This window comes from Dryobates pubescens, chromosome 1, assembly GCF_014839835.1.
Source record: "Dryobates pubescens isolate bDryPub1 chromosome 1, bDryPub1.pri, whole genome shotgun sequence".
Classification (NCBI taxonomy): domain Eukaryota; kingdom Metazoa; phylum Chordata; class Aves; order Piciformes; family Picidae; genus Dryobates; species Dryobates pubescens.
In genome coordinates, this window is record NC_071612.1 from 52,588,228 (window position 1) to 52,613,643 (window position 25,416).

General features: G+C 36.5%; 1 protein-coding gene across 1 annotated transcript; it reads left to right on the top strand.

Annotated features, from left to right (window-relative positions):
- Window positions 1–1,861: 1,861 nt before the first annotated feature.
- Window positions 1,862–24,816, top strand: ANXA10 (annexin A10). The gene is made up of 12 exons (XM_009904554.2): window positions 1,862–1,879; window positions 11,434–11,515; window positions 13,915–14,009; window positions 14,455–14,568; window positions 16,500–16,590; window positions 17,234–17,313; window positions 18,706–18,759; window positions 18,881–18,974; window positions 20,489–20,584; window positions 21,212–21,270; window positions 24,005–24,127; window positions 24,748–24,816. Exons 1-12 carry the CDS (start codon window positions 1,862–1,864, stop codon window positions 24,814–24,816), a joined length of 975 nt encoding a protein of 324 aa, XP_009902856.2.
- The last annotated feature ends 600 nt before the right edge of the window (window positions 24,817–25,416 follow it).

Below are 25,416 nucleotides of genomic sequence, written 5' to 3' on the forward strand. Positions count from 1 at the left end.
GATCTTCTGTGTTTACAGGTCATAAAAATCTGGAGTCTCTTTTCAGTTCTTTACTATTCCTTCCATTCCTTTCCCTTCCCAGCCTCACACAGCTAGTCCTGTAATACTGCAAGTATATCCAAGTATATCTTTTTGTAAATATGGGATTGCCAAAAGCACTTGTGAAACAACTTCGGGTTTCCCCATTAAAATCAGGACAAGCTGCTCTTCTAGAAAGTATCCACACCTTGGTCCTACTGAGTCTTGAAGGAAATGTAAAGGGGAGATTAGGCTCAGCATGTTCAATCTGGTACACAAGCAATGGATTTGTTTTGCTAAGCATTACGTGCACAAATATATTTTACATTTCCTTGTAAGCCCTGCCTCTTGCCTTAGAGGTGAAATGGCAGGAAAGGACAGCCAAAGGACATTCACAGGGAAAAGGAGGTTGAAACTTCCTCTTACATTGAACAGTTTTTCTCCCATTTTTTCTAGACTCTCTTACAGCTTTTCTCAGAAAGATTCATTAAAACCACAGTCTAGTTCAGTTAAGTGTTTCTCTCTCATTGTATGTCATAAATTAATACTTCATAGAACAACAATTTTGGTCTACTTATTTACATCCCATGGTTCCTGATTACTGAAGGTTTTGACACGAGCAAGCTAAAACATTACTGTAATCCTGTAAACTTAATCCATTTTGTGTTGTATTGAAGATTAAATTACCATATTAAATTTCAGTCACAGAAAGGAAAAAGAGAGGCTTAAATTATTCTCATTCTTATCACTGCTTCAAAACATGTATTGCCAGGAGACTGGATCCTACTCTAGGGACCACCTTCGGCACCTCATATGTGCCCTCTTCCAGCCAGGCAGATCAGATCCTTCATGGATCCTTTTGCTTAGCTGTTCAGCGGGATTCTATTTCCCTTGAAAAACACTTGAGACACAGAGACTGAAATGCTTGGTACAATTACAATAGAGAAAAATGCATTAAGAGAACCAAGAAAACTTGCAATTGTTGAATTGAAATTTTGAGCTACTATTACCATGCAACTATCGCAGAAAATTTACCTCCCTATTGTGGCACCCAGTCAGAATACTGGTAGCCTGTGCCTTCCATTCAGGTTGTACTAGGGGATATACAGACTGATTCTGCATCTATTTTATGTTCGTGATTATGGCTTATCACAATAATACTTATCATTAACAAGGAAAATACATGCTATTAGTCATGAAAATGTGGGTTTGCTGTCAGTTGGATAGTTTGGATTTTGTGCACGGTTTTGAATAGAGCAATATTACATGATTTTTTTGAAGCACTTTACAGGCAAATTGTAACTTGCACAAAAAGACCCTCATCTACACAATTCCACTGAGGCCCAAGGATTGGCCCTCATTACTCCAGGTAACAAGGGTTATAAAGCGTCTTTATACATGTGATGAGCTGAGTGATTGCAGCACAGGCTAAAAAGGAACCAGAACAGACCCAATCTGAAAAGTAAATCATTAACACAAGCAATTTCTGCAGGTGAGAATTTCATTCTGTGATTAGCTGAATTTTGATTCTTAAAGTCAACACAGCAGACCAGAGGGTGTCGTGCTAATGACTGTTTACTTAGTTTATAATCATGCTTATTCACATATGATTAATCACTAGGTATACAGTGAACCTATAAAAGCTAAGGACGTATAGTACCAAGACGTAATCATGCTTCATTGTTACCCTGGAGCCTAATGTACTTGGTACCAGTTTGATAGGGTAGTTTCTCTCAATTGTCAGATATAGCAAAAGAGTTAAAAATTTTGTCTATTGAACTATTAGATTTATTCTAAGAAAGATATTATTTTCTCTCAATAGAACTTGAAGACTTGGATCAAAATGTATTGTGGAGATTATGTGAGTATAATGACCTGTTCTCTAAAATCATTGAAAAATTTTATTGCTCTTGTGTTGTCATCATACATGCGGTGACCCATTTCTCTTTACTGGTAGAAATTAATCTCAGGTGAAGTTAATTTATTTCTAATTCTGGTGTTATTTGCAGTGTATATGAAGTGTACAAAATGAAGATTAAAATACAAAAAATTATCAGTTTCTCTCCCAGAATTTTAGGCCTTTCAGGGCAAAATAATTTGTCTTTTATCTCTTTGTGAGACTCTGTGGGTTATATACTTGCTCATAGCTGTTACACAAGACATAAAATTGCATACTATCTCCTGACTGCATTAGAAATAAAAATGTGAGTTGTTCAGAAGATTCATGGCACTATTTTGGTAGGTTTGTATTTTCACAAGACAGTCTGCAACTGCATGAAGTAACGACATAGCTTTATCATTTAGAAACATTTGGGTTTGTTCACAATGTGAAAAATATTTTAAAGGGAAGAAATGCTACATCTACAAGGCCCATAACACAGGAAAAGCTATCAATTATTGTTTCCCATCAATAAATTGTAGCAATATATTAAATGGTTGCATTAGGGCTCTTCAAGAAAATAAAAGTTCATACTGCAATTTCAAAGCTCCATTCTGAAAGCTACTGTAGTTACCATATTATTACAGCGAAATGCCAAATTCTTTTCAGCACATGTAATACTGATAATTATGTTCATTAAGGACTTCCATATCCTTTTAATTACTTTTAGCAGGAATAATGATTCACTCCTTTCAAATGCTCTTTGCACTACCACTAAATTTAAAGATCAATATATAATTTTCTGAAGGATAAGCATTTTTTCCTTACTTATCTGGAAATACAATTGTACTAATTATTCCAATCACATCAGTAAAGCATTTCTTCCTATGAAATTATATTGTATATGTTTGTTTTTCTAAAGTATTAGGTATTGAATGGGTTTTACTGAAGTGTTTGGTTTTCAACAGTTTGGGATCTTTCATGCTTTATTAGACCAGTTAAGAACTGAAAAGGGATTTCCTTCTTGGTTTCTTATTTTCTCTTTTAATTCCTATGTATAATATATTCCTGACAATCAAAGAAAGACAGGACAAAGCTAATAGAGCCACTTCAGCTGGAGAAGTCAAGAAGTTCAGTTTCTTTTCTTCTACTGATTTAAGACCAATTCTATTTAAATAATTGTTACTACATCTGCATATAGTATGTTGCCTGATATTAACAGTAATACATTATAAAAAGTCATTAAAACTGGTAATTATTACATTTGTAATAATAATGGAATAGTATTATATATTAAAAAAAAACACCCCAACACATAAAATCTTAACTATGAGAGATGTTTACACCAGCTATTTTAATGTAATTGTTCTATATTATTCAGCTATTAGGATTGCTTCAGCAAAGAGGGAACTTAAATTCCTAATTTTGATCCTCTAAATCACACCAAAATAATCACTGAAGTAAGAGGGCAGAAAAGCAACTCCAAACAGCAAGGTACATACTGATCTCAGCAATGACATAAAAACCAGATTACAGGCTTTCTCTGAAAAGTATTGTGATAGATTCTCAAGTTGGGTAAACTTTTATTCTTTATTCCCATTTCCATTTGTTGTGGGATAGGAAGGCAGAGAAATTAGGGATTTGTATGAACTAGCTCACAAGATCCCAAACGGTGGAGCAGACTGCTGAGTCACCCAGACAGAATGGGGACATGTAGTGCAGAGCCCATGCAAATGTCGCCTCCCAGAAGTCTGCTAGTTCCTGTAGATAAAGTTGGTCATGGAGCAGTGGCAGCTTTCTCAGATAAGACTCAGAAAGAAACCAGAAAAATCATTCTTTCTGTAAAGTCATGAGTAAGAAAGCAGCACTTACATGTGACTGAGTGGTTAGGTCATCACATTAATTTCTTGTGTTCTATTCTTAAATACAAGGTTAGGCTGAGAACAACACTTAAAAGCACACTCAAGACTTAAAGATATTTTTCAAGGAATCCCACAACATTAATATACCATTAACTCAGAGAAGAAACATTAAAAAAAGAATTGGAGGTATTACTTTCAAATTTTACTTGTTTGGTTTAAACATATATGTGGGTGTATCTATCTATATAGAATCTCCTTTATATTTTATTTTACCCATATTGGTAATTGTACATGTTATGTAAGAACAACTGTATAGGATGGAGTCCCCCAAGATCAGGAATGAAATGGACAAAATATTAACAGCAGCAGTTCTAACAGTTTCAAGAATTCAGGGCAACATCCTTATCAGAGATTACATGCAGATTATGGCACCCCACAGAATCACAGAGGTAAAACTGCCAGGAATGAGATAAGACAACATTTGTGAGCTCTCTAAAATACATATGCAGGGGAAAATGGGAGGCTCTGGAGAAATAATTTCCTATGTTTAAAAGTATTCCTTCATATTATCCAAATTAAATGTAACACATATAATAAACTTACAATGCAACTTTGTTTTTTAAAAATAAAGTTGCATATGAAAGATATCTTTTCAAAAGTATAGCTAGCTCATAGCATGTAGTTAGCTAATAAACTGAGCATTTTATTTTACTAAATATTCTGTATAGGAAGCATTGAGACTAAGGAGTCTGAATGTTTGTTATCAGCAGAATGACTTACTGAACAAATATTATTAGAAGGTTGTTCTCACTTTAGATTATTTTTTTCCATCACAAGACTGAATTGCCTGAACTTTATACACCATAATTTGATAAAAGCAGTCTCGGATTTTACCAACAGGCCCTTTTCACTCCCTTTTATTGCTTTGATTTATTCCATTAACATGACAGAAGTCTGTTCTGTCTGCACAGATGTTTTGGAATCAGTTCTTTTCAAGAGTTAAATACACATATGCAAACAGGCAGGAATATGTGCAAAGAACCCACCTGGACGACCTCTATGAAAACAGATCTATTTTTTTGTAGATGAGAGTACCTTGATATCAAAAAGATTAAAATCCTTCAAGTCCAAAATCACTGAATCTAGAGATGTATTTACCTTACCTTTATGTGCTTGGATACTTCAGCTTGGATACATCCTTTTTGTTAGGATGCTGCAGGGGGGAAAAGAGGAAAAAAGAAAGAATAAGAACCATTCCTTCAAGCTCACATACAGCATCTGGTCTAAGGTAACCCATAAAAAGGCCAAATTGGTCTTGGAAATAACTTTCCATGGCTGCTTTTTGAAGGCATTTTCTTTCTAATGCAGAAAGCCCTGCCATGTTGAATGCTGTGGTTGCAAGACTGCTCTAGCAAAATGGCGTGTTTGGGATAAGGGATGCTAGAATCTAGCTATCAAAAGTCATTCAATTTGTGGAATTCTTCATGGTCACTCAGTGACCACACAAACCATTTCCTCAAAGTAGATGATCTACACATCATCTTGTGTAAAACAAAACTTTGCCATCTTTGACAAAGTTATGTACATTTACACCAACTGAGCACCTAGTTCTTATTTCTTCCTTACACTTTTTAGATTAGTATTTCCTTGAGGCCATATTTAAATATCCTCCCCCTCTTTTCCCCCCACCTTCTCCCCCCCCCTTTTTATTTTATTTTAGTAATTACTACATTTAATGTGAAAGAGCTGAATAATAAGCTGCTTGCACTGACACTGCTTTGATTACAGATGCTTGGAAGTTCATCTCTGAAGCTCCAATGTATGCTAACAAACCTCTGGAAAGGTGTAACTACATTCAGAGACTGGTGTATTTCAGCACCTTAGTCAATTAGCTTTTTTGTACTCCAGCAAACCTCTGAATCACTTTTATTTGAAGAAGCCAGACAAAGAACACTGCCTTGAATTTTAGTATTGAGTACACAGTAGCTATTTACAGATAAATAATTAAAATGTGTCTTTCTAACAGGAAAACTCAGACATATTAAACCCAGGATCAGAAAAAGCAATAAGGGCTGGACTGCCTTTTGCCCAGATAATGTTAAGAAAGTGAAAGATGCGATCAGTGCAATCGTAGCCTCCACACTGCCTGTACTAAAGCCACTGTTCTGCTGATCCTATTATCTTGAATTCTTTTGCCTTTATTCTGTAATACTGATTTTTGTCAGTTTCTTATTGCTCTGGTTGGGCTCATCAGCAATGTTTTTCACATTGTTTCTATATAGGGTAGCTTCTGATAAAAGCACAGATTGGATCTCCTCTCCTTTCACACACACCCCTCACCCCCTTTTTTAAGATGATCATCACAGTAATTCTTGATGCTCTGTCTCATAGTGGTTGCCACCTCATGTTTTCTATTTTGCAGAGGAAACTGTAATGATTCTGTGAGGTTCTGTTTACTTTGATTTATAATGTGCTCTCTGGTCTTGTAAAATATTTTCAACCAATCCTCAGAAGTTACTGTAATGTGATTTCTGCCTCAAAGCACTGGAATCTGATGGTGGTACCAGTGCTATGGTCTTCCTAATAATTCATCCTGATCAATAGGGAGCAGTTGCTTGATTTACTGAGAACCCCATTGGACATTTCATTCACTAGAGGGTGTTGAAAGGTCTATTTCTCCTCTATGTAGGGAGCTTTTTTTCTTTCATGTAAATGTCACTTGATGTTGAGGTTCCTCTAGTAGGTATTTGGAATAATTAAATGTATTTTTTAAAATAAAGTAAGAAAAATCTCAACAGGGGAATGAATTAGCATCCCTCTAGTGACCATCTTCAAGCACATGGGTGAAAAGTCACAAGATCATGCTATTTATTTCCCTATGCTTTTCAGAGTTTAGGAGAGAAAAACATGTTGTGTAAGCAAAAGAGAAATGGCCATAGATTCAAAAGTGGCTGTTCCAATGTCAGAGGCAAATACTTCTTTCACCAATTCCTTTTAGGTATGCCTCCCATTCAGGTTGTAATGCATAATATAAAAGTTACTTAGTTGAAGAGAAGTGCTTTTACATTGGATTTGCAATCTAGCATAGTACAAAATGTACCAAAACCACAGTACAATTGTAATACTGATGAGATTTCTATTACTGGTCTCTATAATTTGCTCACTGTTATAATGCTGGGCAGTAAGGAATATGTGAGTTGAAGTCAGCTCAAGTCCATTGATCTCTTCCAAATCATTTTGCTAGTTACACATTATTTGTACCCTGTGTTGGGCTGAGACACACATACATTCCCCTCATGATTGTCTGTCTAATTCAAGGAGACATTCACACCCTTTAAGTGAACTCAGGCCTAAACATTTACACCACCGGTTCATCCATGCAACCACTGAAAGCTGCTTATCTAAAACAAAGGCCATTTGCAGTCCCCTCTGTGTTGAGTGAACTGCCCAGGGAGGTGGTGGAGTTGCTGTCCCTGGCAGTATTTATGGAAATACTGGATGTGGCACTTAGTAATGTGGTCTACTCAATGTGTTGGTGTTAGGTCATAGGCTGGATTTGATGATATCAGAGGTCTATTCCAGCCTCCATAATTCTGTGTGATTCTATGAGATGAAATTATCTTTCTTTAAAAGGGCTGTGGTCAGCCACACCCTGAATTATTCTCTGAGCTTCACAGTCACACTACTCTTGCCTAGCTCCTCTGTGACTTCTTCTGTTATAGGGTGTTATTAGTCAGTCACAGTGGACTTCAGTAGAAATGAAGTGAAATAGCAGTACTTGTAATTACACTCAGATGTTCAATCAACCCTAAAAATGTCTTGCTTCATAACAGGGCCACAGAAATTCTCTAACCAAAGATAATGGAAGGGACAACCTATTCCCATGTAGTTGCCTGCTCTGTGATCAAAATTCAATCTGTTGTAATTTCATTCAGTTGTTAAATGCCTCTACTGCTCTGCTACCTCAATTTGTACAATGATGAATATTGCTGCCAGGTAGTGCATTTAGCATGCAAACCCTGTATAATTTTGGGGCAAAACATGATTTTGCATCCCGGGCACTAGGTTCTGGAAGCAGAGGCCCCACTTTCCAAGGCGAGCATTGTGTTGATGTATTTCCTCATTTTCTTAAGGAATGGGGAGCAAATAATTTTGTAACTACATATGCTTCTAAAATGTGACAGGATTATAACAAATCTTTGCAAAACAAAATGCCAGCCACGACCTCCAGATTTGTCTTTCAGTACAGGAGATTATTGTAGCTCAACTTAAAACTACATAATATTTCGTTAAATCTGAGAATCACAGAATCATCTTGGTTGGAAAAGACCTTTAAGATCATTAAGTCCAATGATTATCTAAGCCTACCAAGTGTGATGCTAAACCATGTCCCATAGCACCACATCTCTGTGTCTTTTAAACACCTTCAAGGATGGGGATTTAACCACCTCCCCAGGGAGACTACTCCAGTGTTTTCTAACCCTTTCAGTGAAGAAATTTCTTCTAATATCCATTCTAAACCTTCCCTGGTGCAACTTAAGGCCATTTCCTTTCATCCTGAGGAGAAGAGACTTAACAACTACCTTGCTCCAACCTTCTTCTAGGTAATTGCAGGGAGTGATAAAGTCACCTCTCAGCCATCTCTTCTCCAGGCTAAATAACTCCAGTTCCCTCAGCCACTCCTCATACGACCTGTTCTCCAGACTCTTCATCGGCTTCATTGCTCTTCTCTGGCCTTGCTCCAGCAACTCGATGGAGCACGTGAGGGCCCCACAATGAACGCATTACCTCAGGTGTAGCCTCACCAGTGCTGAGTACAGAGGGGCAGTCACTTTCCTTGTCCTGCTGGACACACTATTCCCAATACAAGCAAGGAAGCTTGGCCTTCTTGGCCACCTGGGTACACTGATGGCTCACTGTCAATCAACAGCCCCAGGTCTTTCTGTACTGTGCAGCTTTCCAACTACTCTTCCTCAAGCCTGCAGCACTGCATAGGATTGTTTGGACTCAGATGCACTTCACCTTTTTTAACCTCATAAAATGGGCCTCGGCCCATCAATCCAGTCTCTCAAAGTCCCTCTGTAGAGCCTACCTATGATTAAGGCGATCAACGCTGCCTCCCAACTTTGTGTTATCTGTAAATTTACCTCCCAGATGCTGTGGCTATAATTTGAACAGTCCTTGGCTCAGAGCAGGCTAAAGGCTTCTCTCTTGTGTGCTCCATCCCTGGTCTGTAGCCTCTTCTGGGATTCAATTCTCTTGGAGCTTTTCCCCTTTCTGCCTTGGTCTCGGTGCAAGGCCTGGGTGTAGTTGTTGCCTGTTCGTGCAGGCCCTTCAGCTGCTACTCAGGCAGCAATCGGCTCTTGTCACTGTCTGGGTGAGGACAAGGCAAGTTGCCTGACTTCTTGGCTGGTTTAAATACTGTCCCAGGACAACTAATGCCCTTTGGTAACAGAGAACCCTGGACCTATGAGATGGGACATATCCAAACATGGCCAGGGACACACACAGTCCACAGCTGTGTTACATTACACATGTTACATGTTTATCTGGATGCCAGGAACTGTCCAGGCTAGCACGTTCACAGGTGCTTAGCCCATTGTCTGGGCTAGGGTGTGTTTGGGGGCTTGACCCTTCAGGACACAGGTGTATGGATTGTCTCTGCAGGACTTGCTTCAGAGACAGACAGACAGCACTGCAGCATCCAAGAATCAATCCGTGTCTCCACTGAACTATCTACCTATCCATTTCCTTGGTTTTGCCTTCCACAGTAAATATCACACAGAAGTCAAATTGATACTGCACAAAAAGAAAATAATAATAATAATAATAATAATAATAATAATAATAATAATCATAATCATAATAATCACCACCACATCACTCTGCAACCTGCTTTAGGTAAACTTGCTTTAGGAATCCACCTTTAGATCATTCACTAAGTTAGTAACTTATTTCTGGGTTTAGTGCAAGTATCATAAATGCTGAAAAAAAAAACCAGTGATTTGGTTGTTCATTTTGTGACACCACAAACCTAAATGTATTAAATACTTTGAGAGAACTAATCCTTACAGCAATTGAACCTGTTCAAAGTTGATGCGAGGATGAAGACCCACAAAATAAAGGCACAGGTCCCCTATGTCCTCCACACCATTACCCTTCTGAGCAGTGAGAGCTGTGGCAAGTTCAGAGAGCACTTTAACTGAAAGCCAGATATGCTTGTGCTTTCTACCTTTGGTTTAAAGTGAAGGCTCAAAGTCTTTGAATCGTGTTATCTGTTACTTGTGTCCATTTGCATCCTACTAATCTTTATAATTATTCCCCTCTAAATGTTTTCTAACACTTAATGATGTGTTGGGTTTTGGATTTGTTTTGGTTTTCCTCTCAAATTCTTATGACTTTTTATATGCCACAGATATTTTTGGAAGCATAAATCACAGCCAGAAAGCTAAATCAACATTTTTTCTTAAATCATAGTATATATAAAGAGATATTTTTCATTCTTCATTCTAACAGTGTCTTCCAGGACTTTTTTCATAATGATTTTGTTTATTAGTAAGCTTTGGAGTGGTTTGTCCAGCTGACCAGCTATTTCTTTTTCCTGAGCTGTGGAGAATGATAATTTAACTAAGGTCAGCACTATTTGACATGCTAGCAAGGTGGGGATGAAGTGAAGCCTCCCGTGTCATGTGGCCAAATGGCACTCAAACTCCACACTGCTGCAAATGGCATGTGCCTAGGAAGCTTCTGGTGAATGACATTTGAAGAAGTATATGTAGTGTAAGTACTGGGATGTCATGAGGATATAAACACTCAATTTCTGAGGTTAATATCTGCAGGGCCTTACTCAAGATATATGCTAAGTGACAAATGAGGCCCAGGGTTCACAGACAATTCCCATGCTGACAAAGGAGTCAGGATGGAGCATATCTTAAGGATGAGTCAGCAACAAAAATGGGCATAGTCTTACTGTCTTCTCTATGTCCAGTACTTATATCTTTTTTTTCCCCTCATTATTTTCCTGATTGATTTAATAGGTAAAAAAGATTCTATGCATTTTATGTTCAGTTGTAACAACAGAACCTTGTATTTAAATGATGGACATGAAATAAAAGTATCACTGAGAAGGAACTGGCAGTAATTTAATCAGTTACAAAGTAACTAGTAAAATGGTGTGGCTTTCTACATGACATATCAGAAAGCTATCTCATACTTAGCAGTGACATCCTGTCTTTTAAAAATAACTAGTTTTATAAGCAACCTATGTATCTTATCTGTCATTTTCTCACAAGTCCTTTCAAATTAGAAATACAATGAGAAATACCACAGATACTGAAAAAACATATCATGGATTAACATTGAAAGATAATAATTTCAGACAAAGGTTTGGGAAAGAGAAGACGCAAAAAATGTGGTTACATTTTAATGAAGGGTGGAAAAAAACCAAAGGTATTAAAATTTTACTGTTTTCCAGGCCTAACTCACACTAAGGGTAGCTTCCTCAAGGGCTTACTGCAAGTGTAAATTCTGTTTCATATATTTTAAATTTTGCATCCTGCTCCCCATGAAGCAAAGACAATTTAATGTCATGACTGGTGATTTTCACCATAATTACATATACAGTGTTAATAGATATAAAGCACTTCAATTAAAGGCTACTTTCTCCTTTAGCAGGTACAGGGGACGATTTTTCCTGCTCCAAATTTTAATCCTATTATGGATGCCCAGTTGCTAGGAGGAGCCCTACAGGGAATGAGTAAGTATCTTGACTGATTCTAAAACATAAAATAACACATTAGGTATCACAATGAGACACACTACAATGGCCAAATATATAATGCAGTTGCACTTACACGAATTAAGAGGTAATTAAGATTAATCTAAACCCTACAACAACACTTACAGTAATAAAAGCTTTCCTTGAGAAAATACATTTAAAACCCCAGAATTCTGTGCTATACCACTACAGTGAAGGCCAACAAGGGAAAGGATTTTAATTGTAACTTCAACAATTATTACCAGAGACTCTTAAGGTTTGAATCAACCATCTAGAAATTTAAAAAAAATAATAAAATAAAATTAAGGGATCATAAAGTTTAAAGAATTTATTTATAAAATTTCAGCCTATTAAAAAAAAAAATTTAAATGTTCACCAAAGTATTTTCCTCTGTATTTTTGTGTTTTCTGGTTGAGCACCGTCGATATTGCTGAGAGTCAGAATATCAATTTTTGTATTTTTTTTTTAACTCTCTGAAACATTTTCCTCACCTTAAAATTGTGTTCTGTATCAGACTCTTTATACCCCTTGGGCTTTTCACAAGGTTGTACATCACAAAATCTTGTGTTCTGTTTTCAGTTTCTGTAATGGAAATGTGAGGACTCATACTGAATGTCAAGTGAACCACAATGAGTATTATTGATCAAGAGGAATCTGAAGTGTCTTTTTGATTAAATTGGCTACAGATGAAAAGTTTTAAACATCCTGCTAAACTTCAAACCCTACTTTCAATGCAATGTTGCTAACAAGGAAATGTAGATATGGTTTTCTTCATTAAATACTGTAAATACAGGTACCTTAACCTTACTTTCACTTTACCTATCAAAGTACATGGAAAAATTGCAAGGACAATTGGCAAAATAAAAAGTTCAGCTTCAGAGGAATCTAAGTGTCCATAACCTTTATACTCACTGACATCCTGACCCCAAATCCTGCACACAACATTCATTCTTGTGAGAAAGCTTTCAGTTACATATAGTCTCCTACTGACATCAGTGATATTACACAAATTAATAAAGTTGTTTAGGTTTTAAAATATTTTCTGAATCCTTCTTAGCTTTTTACTGTGCAAACTATATAAACTGCACAGATACCTAGTCATAATTATTTCCTGGAAAGTACAAACAGATTCCTATGCAGAATTTCAGAAACAATTCCATTTTATGGGTTTGATGGAAAAGAATCAGACTGATATTAAATCAATCTCTTGCTGAAAAAACTAGCGCAATTGTGGCTAGATAATCCAGAACAGAGAGAACAAAATCTGATGTATACTGAGGAAATACAGATTTCCTCTGACAATTTAAAAAAAAAAAGAAAAAAAAAGAAAGAAAATATTCAATGTCCAATTATGTTTGTGTCAAAATGAGACCTGTCAGTCTATCAATTCTATATTATACAGTAAAATCTGCCTAACAAAGCTGTAGCAGGTACAGAATGTATATCTGTAACATCATATATATATATATATATAACACCATATATATATATATATATATATATGCATCTGTGTAACAACAACTGGTAGAGACTTGAGAGACTCCCCTATTCCATTCAGATCCAGCTGATTCCCACACTTTTCAGCCTAATGCATCTCGGCTGCAAGTGTGATAAAGTCAATTGATTTACATTTGGAGATACAAATGTGATGGAATGTCATTAAAATGCTCAACATCCTGAAATTGCAAAAGCCAACTTTAAGGATGGAAAACCATTATTTTAAATAATAAAATAATTTTCAGAATATGTTAATCATTATCTCCTTTTTTCATAAGCCATAAATACTGATTCATTACAGAAGTTTAGAAGCATGCTCTTGCCATCAAGCAAAAGATCATAAGTAACTTTCCACAAAATGCTCTTGGAAATTGGTTAAAATAGTATATTTTTTTAAACTTCATAACTTACTTTATATAGTTCCTCTGAAAACACATAGCCTTAGTTTTTCAGCAAATGGTCTCACCATAAATTGCCACCCCCATGAAAGAAATCCTTAATCCTGAAATGACAATTTAATCAATATCAACGGTACATACAGCATGACTTCCCAGGCTCACTGGCAAATTCTGCCAATGTGCCTAGTTCTGAATAGATTCAAGTCTACCTTTTATTGATGGTTTCACACACATTGAACTTGAGAGATGGTGATACATCAAATAATAACAAACTACTTCACTTTTTGTTGGAATTACACCAGCAAATAAAAGGTACATAAGCGCAGCAGACACAACTGATGGTGGCAAATACCAGTGGGGTATTAATCTGCTTATCTTTTTTTTTTTCTAGAACTTAGGTTAATGTTCCTGAATAAAATAGGAGTAATCACAAACGCAAGTAAATAACAATACTTTTTAAAGTGTGCCATGTTTCCTTTACAGGCTGTGAAAAAGATGTGTTGATTGATGTCCTAACGCAGCGTTGCAACTCACAGCGACTCATGATTGCTGAGGCGTACAGAGACATGTATGGCAGGGTATGACAAAGCCATTTTATACTTCCATTACTGCAGCTGGGCAGCTATTCTCTCAACATCGGGCATGCTTGAGATTAATCTGGATAGGATGATGGGCCACCTTATCTAGATCTTGATTTTGACAAAGTTCAGACCACATGACCCTTAAAATCCCTTCCAACATGGTATTACACAGTTCTATGATTCTATGAATCCTATGTGGTCTATTGGCTTGTCTATCTGGTGTCATCTCATCCAAACTATTAAAGAAACACATACTATTTAAAGAATATTTTTCTTAATATTAGCCAGAATTCATCTTTGACAATTCAACTTTGACAATTCATCTTCGACAATTCATCTTCATTCACTCACAGAGAAAATGACTAATATTTTATTTAAGCAGTCTTCATAAACTGTGACCATTGAAATAATCCTGTCTACACATTTTCTTGTTCTTTTCAAGGATCTGATAACAGACCTAAAGGAGAATCTCTCTCATCACTTCAAAGAAGTCATGGTTGGCTTGATGTATCCACCTGCCTCCTATGATGCCCATGAGCTCTGGCACGCCTTGAAGGTTCTTGTCAAATTCAGAATTACTTAGAGCTGCAGTCACTACTTACAGTACTAAATATATGTTAAATTTGCAATGTTTCACATTTAAATGGTTGATAAACTGCTAGAAATTCATATGCTGGATGAGTGTACTACTATATAGCACACTAGGTCATTAGAAATAGTGATATATGAAGTTCATTCACTGTTATGCTAAACCCAGCATAAATAATATCCTTGTCATGTAACAAACACAACTCATTTAACACCCATGGTAAACTTGGGAAAGGAGTAAATATTTATAGAGGGAAATGTAAGGCCTTGATCCTGTAAGCATTTATGTATGTTACAAACAAAATTAATTCAAACAGCCAGCACCATGCACTGAGCCTCCATCTCTCAAAATACCATTATTTCTTTAGCAGAATATGCCTTTACATAAACACCTACAAATTACTCAATGACAAAGCAATGAGCCCTCCCTGTGATTTCCTTTTCTTCCCAGGGCTTGACCTTAAACAATTTATCTTCTGAAACAAACAAAAATATTTCACAGAATCACAGAATCACCAAGGTTGGAAGAGACCTCAAAGATCATCAAGTCCAACCTGTCACCACAGCCCTCATGACTAAACCATGGCACCAAGTGCCATGTCCATCCCCTCTTGAACACCTCAATTTCTTTAAAGATCATGTAATTAAATGTTGAAATTGATTCCCACAGGGTACTGTGAAGGCCAGATGCACAAATCAGTTCATAAAGAACTTCAATAAATTCTTAGGAAACAGGTCCACTGTTGAGTATTGATAATAATAATCCTTGGCAAATTCTCAGGAAAGTCCTAAATTGCAAATTCCTGGAAGATGGTAATGCATATTGGAGCTCAACAGTGTTTTCCTTTTCTTTCCATGAATATTTGCTACTGTCCACCATCACAAATAAGACAGATTATATGACTCTGAGCAAGGTGATCTCACATATTTTGAGAATCCTCTCACCAAAAATAGTAAAAGAGACAGAAAATATTAGCACTGTTTTATCTTGCTCTTCAGACACTTAAACTAATGCACTTTTTAGAACTACTGATATATTTTTAATTACAGTTGGCATGAAAAGGATTGTGAAATATCGTTGTTATCACTGGAAGCATGACTTTTATTGAAAGCATTGACAACATTGGGACAGTTATATTTTTTCCTAAATCAAAAGTTAAACTTTCTTATAGTATACTGTCTTGATCTAGATTCGTATGATCAAATTAAAAAACAGGCCATATGTGTGTCTCCCAGCTCAGACTCAATGTCATGGTCTCCCATTATTCCAAATGCAGAATACTCAGCAACACTGCATATGTGTTTATGCATATCTGTGGAGCTTCTTTAAACATCAAGTTCCACAGTAGACATTATAGATCATAACATTTTAAACAGACAGAAAGAAAGATAGACAGAAAGATAGATGATTGATAGATAGATGAATAGAGATAGATAGATAGATAGATAGATAGATAGATAGATAGATAGATAGATAGATAGATAGATAAAAGAAGATAGAAGCACAATATAATAGTTGTGCTCACATCTACTTCAGCTTACCTGAACACTTGCTGGAGATCTATGCTCCATATTTGCTTCTCATTTTTCTAAATTCTTAGTGAAACTCTGCAATTCTTCCCATTCTGTTTCTGCCAACACCAGTCTTGCATTATTCCCCACTTGTTAATGTACATGCTGAAATGCAGATTCAGAAGGAATATATTTTAAATACAGGGTTCTACTACTAATTTAAAGTCATTGTCTAGTAAAGCAGGTGGACTATGCAAAGGGCACTCTGCATTGCTCCAGCAGGAGCTGCTATTCTTCTGTTACTTCTGATAAGCACAGCATTGCTTTTTTCTAAAAGCTACGGTTTCTACTAACAACATCTTTTCATATTTCCTTCTTTCCACACAGGGAGTAGACACAGAAGAAAAATGTCTAATTGACATATTAGCCTCAAGAACAAATATGGAGATCTTCCAGATGAAAGAAGCCTACCTAATGCGTAATATTTTTTACAAGTAGCAGATGTACTGTATGTGCTCTGGATTATTAGCAGACCTGAACAGACTGCACTACAAAAACAACTTCTCAGTATTAGTCTGTTCCCTTCCCCCTGCTTTCCCATAACTATGTACAAAAGGCTGAAGCAAAATGTTTGAAGTCGAAAATACATCACAGAATCTGTAAGATGTATTGCTGCCTATTACATCTGACATATCTGGGAGCCATACGTGAGGATTTTCAGAAGCTTTTGCACACTTTATTCAAAAAAAGTATGTAAGCTGTTTTCCTTGAAAGAAGTGCTTACTGGCACTGGACACTGCTCACTTGCCTTGAAGGGTCATTTCCAAGTACCCCACAGCAGCAGAAGCAGTGTGGCTGTACCCACGGTGGGTTGATAGGTGAGGTGAGGCAGTAGCTGAGGGCCCCAAGGAGGGCAGAGCCTCCTGGCAGGGCCAAGAGAGACCTGCCAGACCCATGACTAGGTCAGTGTAGAACCCTGCACAGGTTACTGTGAAATAATCACGGCAGGAAATGGGCAAGTATTTGCACATTACTTATTCAGCCTTTGCTTGCCTACCTTTAATAGCACTATTCAGAGCATGCTGCCTTGTGATTTAGATTATGTTTTTGGTTTAACACAGAATATAATAATGATCTTCAACAAGATATTGATTCTGAGACTTCAGGTCACTTCAGAGATACACTCATGAACCTCGCTCAGGTACTGTAAAAACCAGTTGTGTAACTTATGTTTCTAAAAACTTCACAATAACTTCTGTTACTGTTGGAGAAGGCTTACATTTTACGGTGACTGTGGTTAAAGCTTGTTCAGTAGGGCCACACTTCTGAACAAGAGAGTGGGGAAAGCAGAAGAGAACTTGCTTCATCTGCTTTGAATTTGGCTTTCAGATGGTGGCAAAGGTCAGCAGACTATTTTATTGATTAAGTCCCTAGATATTCCTCTGCTCAGTCTGTCTCATCTCAAAAGGAGCCTTTCTGAATGAACAAGTAAGATTTTCTTTTTAAAACCTCTGCTTTCTCTGATGTTAGAATATATGGTTCATAATCCAGTCTAGGAATTACGTAACAACGCAGATATATCCACATTCGACTCTGAAAGAAAGTATTAAGTAGTTCTCTGGTTTAAACATTGTGGGGTTTGTCTATATTAATTCGCAGTACTTTTGCATGCACTTGTTACTAGGAATTCCACTGTGTGAAATTTGTACAATTTAACTAAAATATCAAATCATTTTTTAAACAGGAACGAGCTACAAATTAGTCATTCTACAAGTTGACAGCAAATATGCAATTTTAATCCTCCCTTTCACATATAGGGTAAAATGACTGTAAATTTTAAACTGAATTGCTTCAAGCATGTATCATCAAGGCAGTGATTACATGCAGCTTGAGATTGTTGAAGAGTTTTGCAACCAAGGCTGATTTGTATCTTACATGATGACTACAGTTAAAAAAATGACAAAGCATAAATTTACAATTATTTTATTTTTCTAAGAACTCTAGCTTGATTTGTGTAACTGAAAATCTATTAAATGTATGGGGAAATTCTTCTCTTGTTTATGTATCAAAGTTGTTAAAAATTTCCTAGCCTTAGATCTTAATTTTAGACAGTGATTATGAGCAGTCAGAATCTCTGTTATTTGATGTATTTGGTTCTATAGTTTGCATATTGATAAGAAATAATTAGTGAATGGTAAATGTTATTCTTTTTCTTTGTATACTATATATTATAGTAAGCAATATAACATCCATAGTACTGGAAATTGTGGTGGGATGGTGGTGGCAAGGTAAAAACTTATTTAGAATGGGACTGAAAATAGGGTAGGGTTATCCACTTCCTCCCTTTTTTTCTCTCACAAGACCATTTCTCGTTCCAGAGTTCCTCTTCTTAGAGGAAATGAAGACATAACCTGACAGATTGGAATATATTTTCCACAATTGTGAATTCAACCTTTAAATACACTGTTCCAATCTAAAAGCCCACATATGTTATCTTAAGGAAATGAAACACACCTTCATAAAGAGACAACTTTATATTCCCATAGTCTTTTAGAATTTAACTTTTGAAGAAAATGTATCTTTTTTTCCCCAGGGAACAAGGATGGAAGGATATGCAGATCCTTCTACAGCTGCTCAGGATGCAATGGTAAATGTAGTCAGATGTGAGCGTCTCAATCATTAAAAAAAATAACAAATACAAACATTAAAAATTTATTTAAGACTTTAAATCTTTTGCATTTTTACCCTTTTTTTTTCTGGTATACTAGATTCTGTGGGAAGCATGTCAGCACAAAACAGGAGAACACAAAAATATGCTGCAAATGATCCTCTGCAACAAGAGCTACCAGCAGCTGTGGATGGGTAATTCTGCAGTTCAGCTGTTTGAACACAGATTGGAAAGGAGAAATCTGATTTGCTAATAAGCCGTGGTTTACATACCAAAAAGCTCAGTGTGCAGCAGGGTATTAGCCTGAAACCTAAATGTGAATTGTTGGAGTTCTCAGACTCCCACTAATGTTAACAGGATTTTGGATGTAATGCAAAAATTAACTTTCTCTGATGACTACAGACAGCTGTAGATACAACAGACAGACATCAGGATGCCCTATGAAAAGAGAGCATGCATGACCGAAGAAAGGATGGGGCAGATTTTTCTTTAATATTCTCTTCATTTTTCCCTAACTCTTTGTTATGCATGGAAATACCTTAAGAGAGGCAGCTGGAGTATTTTCAATGAATGTTTGTATGTGAAAACACATTGCTGTGTGGAAGTTTTTCCTTGAAAGTTTCAAAGAAGGTTTTGATGGGAACACTTCAGGATCTGCATTCACTCTCCCATAATGAGCATGCATACATAAATATGCTATGGTTTAGTTGATTAGATGGTGTTGGGTGATAGGTTGGACGTGATGATCTCATAGGTCTTTTCCAACCTGGTTAATTCTATTCTATAGTGGGATTTTAAAAAATTATTATTTTTTTAACTCCATAATCAGACATGATTCCAGATTGGAAGGAACTTATGTGAGATCATCCAGATCTTCAACTGCAGAAAAGAAAACTGCTGTGCCTGTTTGGTGACAACTCTGAGATATCTTTTGCTCTGCTGTGGAAAATGAGTCTGTTTGGTGACAAATTTATCACTGTGCAGCCAGCTGTATTTATTATACCCATTTATAACAGTAACTTAGAACTCCTTTGCTGTCATGGATCAACAAATTAATTCTTCTGTCATGACATCTGTAAGGCTGGTGATGATACAATTAACATAATGTAAGCAATCTTCTCATGCTCTACTCTTTCTGTAACAGAGATTTGAGAACTCTGCCTGTAATGTAGTCCTACATATGTTTTGTAGTAAGCAGTGAGTTGAAAATTTTCCTCCTTCCCTAAGTCTGGATACCTGCATTATTCAGAGAGTGTCCATGTCTAGATACTGAAATGTTAAGCATGTCATGCCATGGCTTCTTGTCACAATCTGCGAATCTCTAGACAAGCTGACAAAGGAAGTTGTCTTAAAGACATGACATTCTTCCCATTTTCATAAACAGAGGTTGCTAGTTAGAAAATTTACAGAAGCTTCCTGTGAAACAAAGGTTTTGCCATGCATTCATTATATACTGTATACTAGAGAACCCAGAGAAAGAACATCCTGGAAGGCAGGCTTCAGGCTGTTCATTTAGATTGGCTTACCTGGGGAATATAAACATAATGAAACACAGAGAATAAATAGGGAAAACAAGAACACTCAATAGCTATAGTACTGGGGGAAGCAAGGAAAAAAAATAAACAAATTTTAAAAAAATTTAAAAGGGCAAATTGATCATTATTAACAAACTGGAATAAAACAAGGCTTCTTTTTTTTTTCTCCTAAGTTTTCCAGGAGTTCCAAAATATCTCTGGGCAAGACATAGTAGAGGCTATTAATGAATGTTATGATGGATACTTTCAAGAATTACTAGTTGCAATAGGTAATGTAAAGGTATTCCTTTATACTAGCAGTAATTTCTTAATAAATATCTAGTATATCATTGATGAATCAAGAATATTACTTTTCTAATATTTTTATCCATTTTACTCTCCTATAATGTTTCAATCAATTTTCAGAGCTAATTAGAAAATAATCTTAGAACTACTACTGTTTGTGTGAATCTGAAAAAGTATGTATGCAGCACTAGATTCCAACTGAGCAGAACTAGTATCTGTTCTTTATTTGATACCAAATTTTGTGTGATCAGTGATAACTGCAGTAGCAAGTGGTAAAGTTTTCAGACTTTCAGTGGTATATAAACAAGTTCTAAGTTTTATATGCCTTTGTTTTCTATTTATAGAATAAGGATAATAACATTTCTACCAAAAAAGTCATGTGAGCACATTCATTGACATTTAGTAAGTTCTTCAGTGCAACAGCAATGAGTACCCACCCAAAATAAGTACCAGACTTTGCAAAGTCAAAATATACTTGGGAAAACTTGTAGCTTAATTATAAGCTGAGTCATAGACAGCATTACTTAGCTTTATATTTCAGGGAGCCAAATGTCAATAAAAATTATTGTATAATAATCTTCTGCTTACTTATTGCAACTCTTCTCTCCTAGTTCTCTGCGTTCGTGACAAGCCTTCCTACTTTGCTTACAGGCTTTATACTGCAATTCATGTAAGTAATCCCTCTTCTACACATATCATAAAAATAGCTTCCCCATTTTTTCTTGTCTGCTTGATTATTCATGAACAAGTGCTCACAAATAAGTCCATTTAACCACTACATGTTTTAAAATTGTTAGTACGTACATAAATTTCACAGAATCACACAGAATCACAGAATGTTAGCGATTGGAAGGGACCTTGAAAGATCTAGTCCACTGCCCTGCCAGAGCAGGATCACCTATACCAGATCACACAGGAGTGCACCCAGGAAGGTTACAAATATCTCCAGAGAGGGAGACTCCATAGCCCCCTGGACAGCCTGTTCCAGTGTTTCGTCACCCTCACAGCGTAAAAAAGTTTTCTATGTGTTTCCATGGAACTTCCTATGCCTCAAGTTCCATCCATTGCCCCTTGTCCGGTCATCGGGCATCACCAATATGAGCCTGGCTCCATCCTCTTGGAACTCATCCTTTACATATTTACAAACATGAATCAGGACACCTCTCAGACTCTTCTCCAAGCTAAAGAGCCCCAGCTCCCTCAGTCTCTCCTCATAAGGAAAATGTTCCACTCCCTTAAACATTTTTTGTGACTCTGCACTGCACTCTTTCAAGCAGTTCCCTGTCCTTCTGGAACTGAGAGGCCCAGAACTGGCCACAATATTCTAGATGTGGACTCAGCAGGGCAGAGTAGAGGGGCAAGAGAACCTCTCTTGACCTACCAACCATACCCCTTCTAATACACCCCAGAACGGCACTGGCCTTCTTGGGGCCACAAGAGCACATTTCAAAGCAGTGGCACCAAAGCAATAGTTATGATTTAACAGTAACAGTAAAAGCTTAAATATTTAGATGCCTTAAAAAATATTAATCTACTAACTGTCAATTATTTTTTTAATTGAAAATCTGTCTTTTATGGATAGTATCTCCCTCTGCTGTGTAGAATGTGCACTTTTCTTGCTAAGTGATTTTTATCTCTAGAGATTTAATAATTACCACTAAAAATTAAATCATAACTTAAAGTTACATAAAAATAAATGGTGATATTTTCTTGTGGGACTTGGTGTACGTATGCAGATTCTTTTATCTTTGTGTGTAAGTGCTAACATACTAAGACAAGTGAGTGCCAAGAAGAAATGTGGGGAAATGCAAAGAACCACCTACACATTTTTCCTACAAGAGGTCACTAAAGACATTTTCTTTTGGTTTTCATTCGTCGGTGAAAATAATAAGGCATTATGTTATAGAAAAAATAGAGTACAATTTTTTAAGGCAAAAGTACCAGGAAACAGCAGCTAAGAAAAAAAAGGAGTTTCTCAAAGGTCTTGTATCAAGACCACTCTTCAAATTAAAAACTCATTTTTAATTTTAAGAAATATCACATAGATAGTTTTATTCTATGTTATATTCAGATGATGTATGTGATGCAGGTAAAGGTTTTTCTTTATTAAGAATATACATTTGCCTTTTGGTTTAATTAATATTTTAATCTATTTTCTCAAAGTGTTTTAGCAAACAAATAATTCTCACAAAAATACAAGAATTTAGAATACTGTCTAGATTTTCAGCCAAGTTATGTCTAGATTATACAGAAATCTTTTTATACATTTATTTATTATGAGAAGAGGCTGAGAGATCTGGGGCTCTTTAGCCTGGTAAAGAGAAGACTGGGAGGGGATCTTCTACATGCATAAAAATATCTAAATTCTGAGGGTCATGAGGGTGGGGCTGGGTTCTTCTCACTGGTGGTCAGTGACAGGACAAGAAGCAAAAGATATGAACTGGAACACAGGAGGCTTCACTTGAACTTAAGGAGAAACTTCATTCCTGGAACAGGCTGCCCCAGAGAGGTTGTGGAGCCTCCTTCTCTGGAGACTTTCAAAACCTGCCTGGGTGCATTCCTGAGCAACCCGATCTAGGTGTACCTGTGTTAGCAGCAGGGTTAGACTAGATGATCTGCAGAAGTCCTTTGCAACCACTACCACTCTAAGATTGTAAGAGTCTAATGCTTGAAATCACAGTCCATAACTTTTCATATAAAAGATTTTAAGACAGACATCAAACATGTATCAGATTCTCTATACGCAGTTTTTTAATGTTGTGGGGTTTTTTTGTTGGGGTTTGGGGGGGGGTGGGAGGGTGCTGGGTTTTCTTTGGGTTTTTTGTATGTGTAAACAAGATTTCAGTGTCAATGGCTAATCAATAAAATTACAATTTATCTTTAAACAATCCGAATGGGTCATCAGGCATCCCAAACCTAAATCCGTTTTGATTACTTTTACTGCCACTAGATGTCCCCATTCTCCACACAATTACAGTACCAAAATTTCTTTAGAAACACTTAAAACACAGCTGAATACAAGCGATGTACGTTCTAAGTAAATAATTTACAATCCCACTGAATTTACATTCAGCAGCAGTTGTGAAAAAAAAATCATTGGTTTCATTATTGTTTGAATGGACTCCACAACAGCCACAAGTTACCTATAAACTGAATAACCAAGACTACTGAGAGAAGTTCATCAGGTTTCAGCCCATGCTATTCAGTAACATTAATTCTGTTGAGTATATGAAAACTCTGTAGGATAAAACCTTTGAATGTTTGGATTCCTTTAAAAGCTCGGTTATCTTTACAGGTAGCCTAATTGATTGGCTTGTCTTTTGAACATTAATGTGAACATATACAGCTAGGTAAACATACACTGTCCAACTGCCGGATTTCCTCTCATCTTCTTTTCTTCCCAGGACTTCGGGTTTCACAACAAAACAGTTATAAGGACTCTCATTTCCAGGAGTGAGATTGATTTGATGAATATACGACAGCGATACAAAGAGAGATATGGGAAATCACTCTTTCATGACATTAAAGTAAGTTTTTACATACTTTTGCATATATTCAGCACTGGCACCCCACAGACTCTGTCAAGTGGCTGAGACAAAATGACCAAGGAATCAACTTGTGAAAATATCAGGAAATCTTGGTGGACTGTAATTTATCTGTGACTGTCATGGGTTGTGTTGAATCTGCTGATGATATTCAAACCCATGCTGCTATTATGCCACCTTCAAAATGAAAATGCTGGCTGGAGCAAAACATCATGGGGCTTGAAGTTCAGATTTTAACATGAGAGGCTTCCTGTTCTAGTTGCTACTTTCTGTTTCCAGGTTTGGGTTGTTGGTCTCTTCTGCTCAGCTGGCTGTGGGTTGGGGGTGGGGGAGTCGCTGGCTTCTAGTGCTGCTTCTGCATTTTTCTGCCCTTGCTTGAGAAATTAGGATAAGGTAGTTGTACATGTTATCATCTTATTAAACTCCTTATCTCAAGCCAGAGATTTTTTTTGTGTTACCTCCCACCCTGGAAGTGGGAAAGGCCTTCACTTGTGATAGCAGACTGTGAAACCAGAACATTAAAAAATTACTCTTGCAAAGACACTTTACCTTTTGTAATTTTTGCTATAATCCAAAGTAATGTTTGGGTTTTTTTCTTGCAGCATTTTGCTTCAGGGCATTATGAGAGTGCTTTGCTTGCTATCTGTGCTGGTGACAGTGAAGATTATTAAGGAATGTGAAGATCAACTTTGAAAAACTGCATAAAACTCTTAAATAGAACTGAAACTAGACACAAAACACTAACTGTATGAGATCCCTACCCTACATTTAAAAATCAGTGCTATACATTTGCTCATATTAAATCTTTCTCGAGACAGGAAAAAATGTTGGCAGGAATATGGTTTTATCCCTAGTTCTAATTAACATTTCTGTTTCTATGATTAATGGAGCAAGTAGAAAAATATCTCCATGTAAGCATATGTTTATCATTCAGTCTTATAAAATCCCAAATATTAGACAATAGGCTCTGGAAGAATTTATTGCCTTCCACACTGACGAGAAAAAAATGTCTTGTTTTACTTAATTCTAGCAGCATGATTTCTTCCTTTGAGATTTTTTTCCCCTTCTCTTTCTCACCTCTTACACCTCAGATTGTACATTTCTTTTTCTCCTGTGGCTACAATATTTCCAACTTGACACAGACTCTTAAGTATTTTTTAAAGAGGTACTTTCTGAAAGTAGATCTCAGTATGACTGAATAAAGCATTACTACAGACATGCAAATACACATTTGCTTTAATGCTGTTTGCACCTGTCCCTTATAGAATCAT

Excerpts from the sequence above, each read along its gene's own strand:
- ANXA10 (XM_009904554.2), top strand. Across the intron at positions 17,314-18,705 it reads CACTCATGAACCTCGCTCAG|GGAACAAGGATGGAAGGATA; the intron begins GTACTGTAAAAA and ends TTTTTTCCCCAG. Across the intron at positions 18,975-20,488 it reads CTACCAGCAGCTGTGGATGG|TTTTCCAGGAGTTCCAAAAT; the intron begins GTAATTCTGCAG and ends TTTTCTCCTAAG.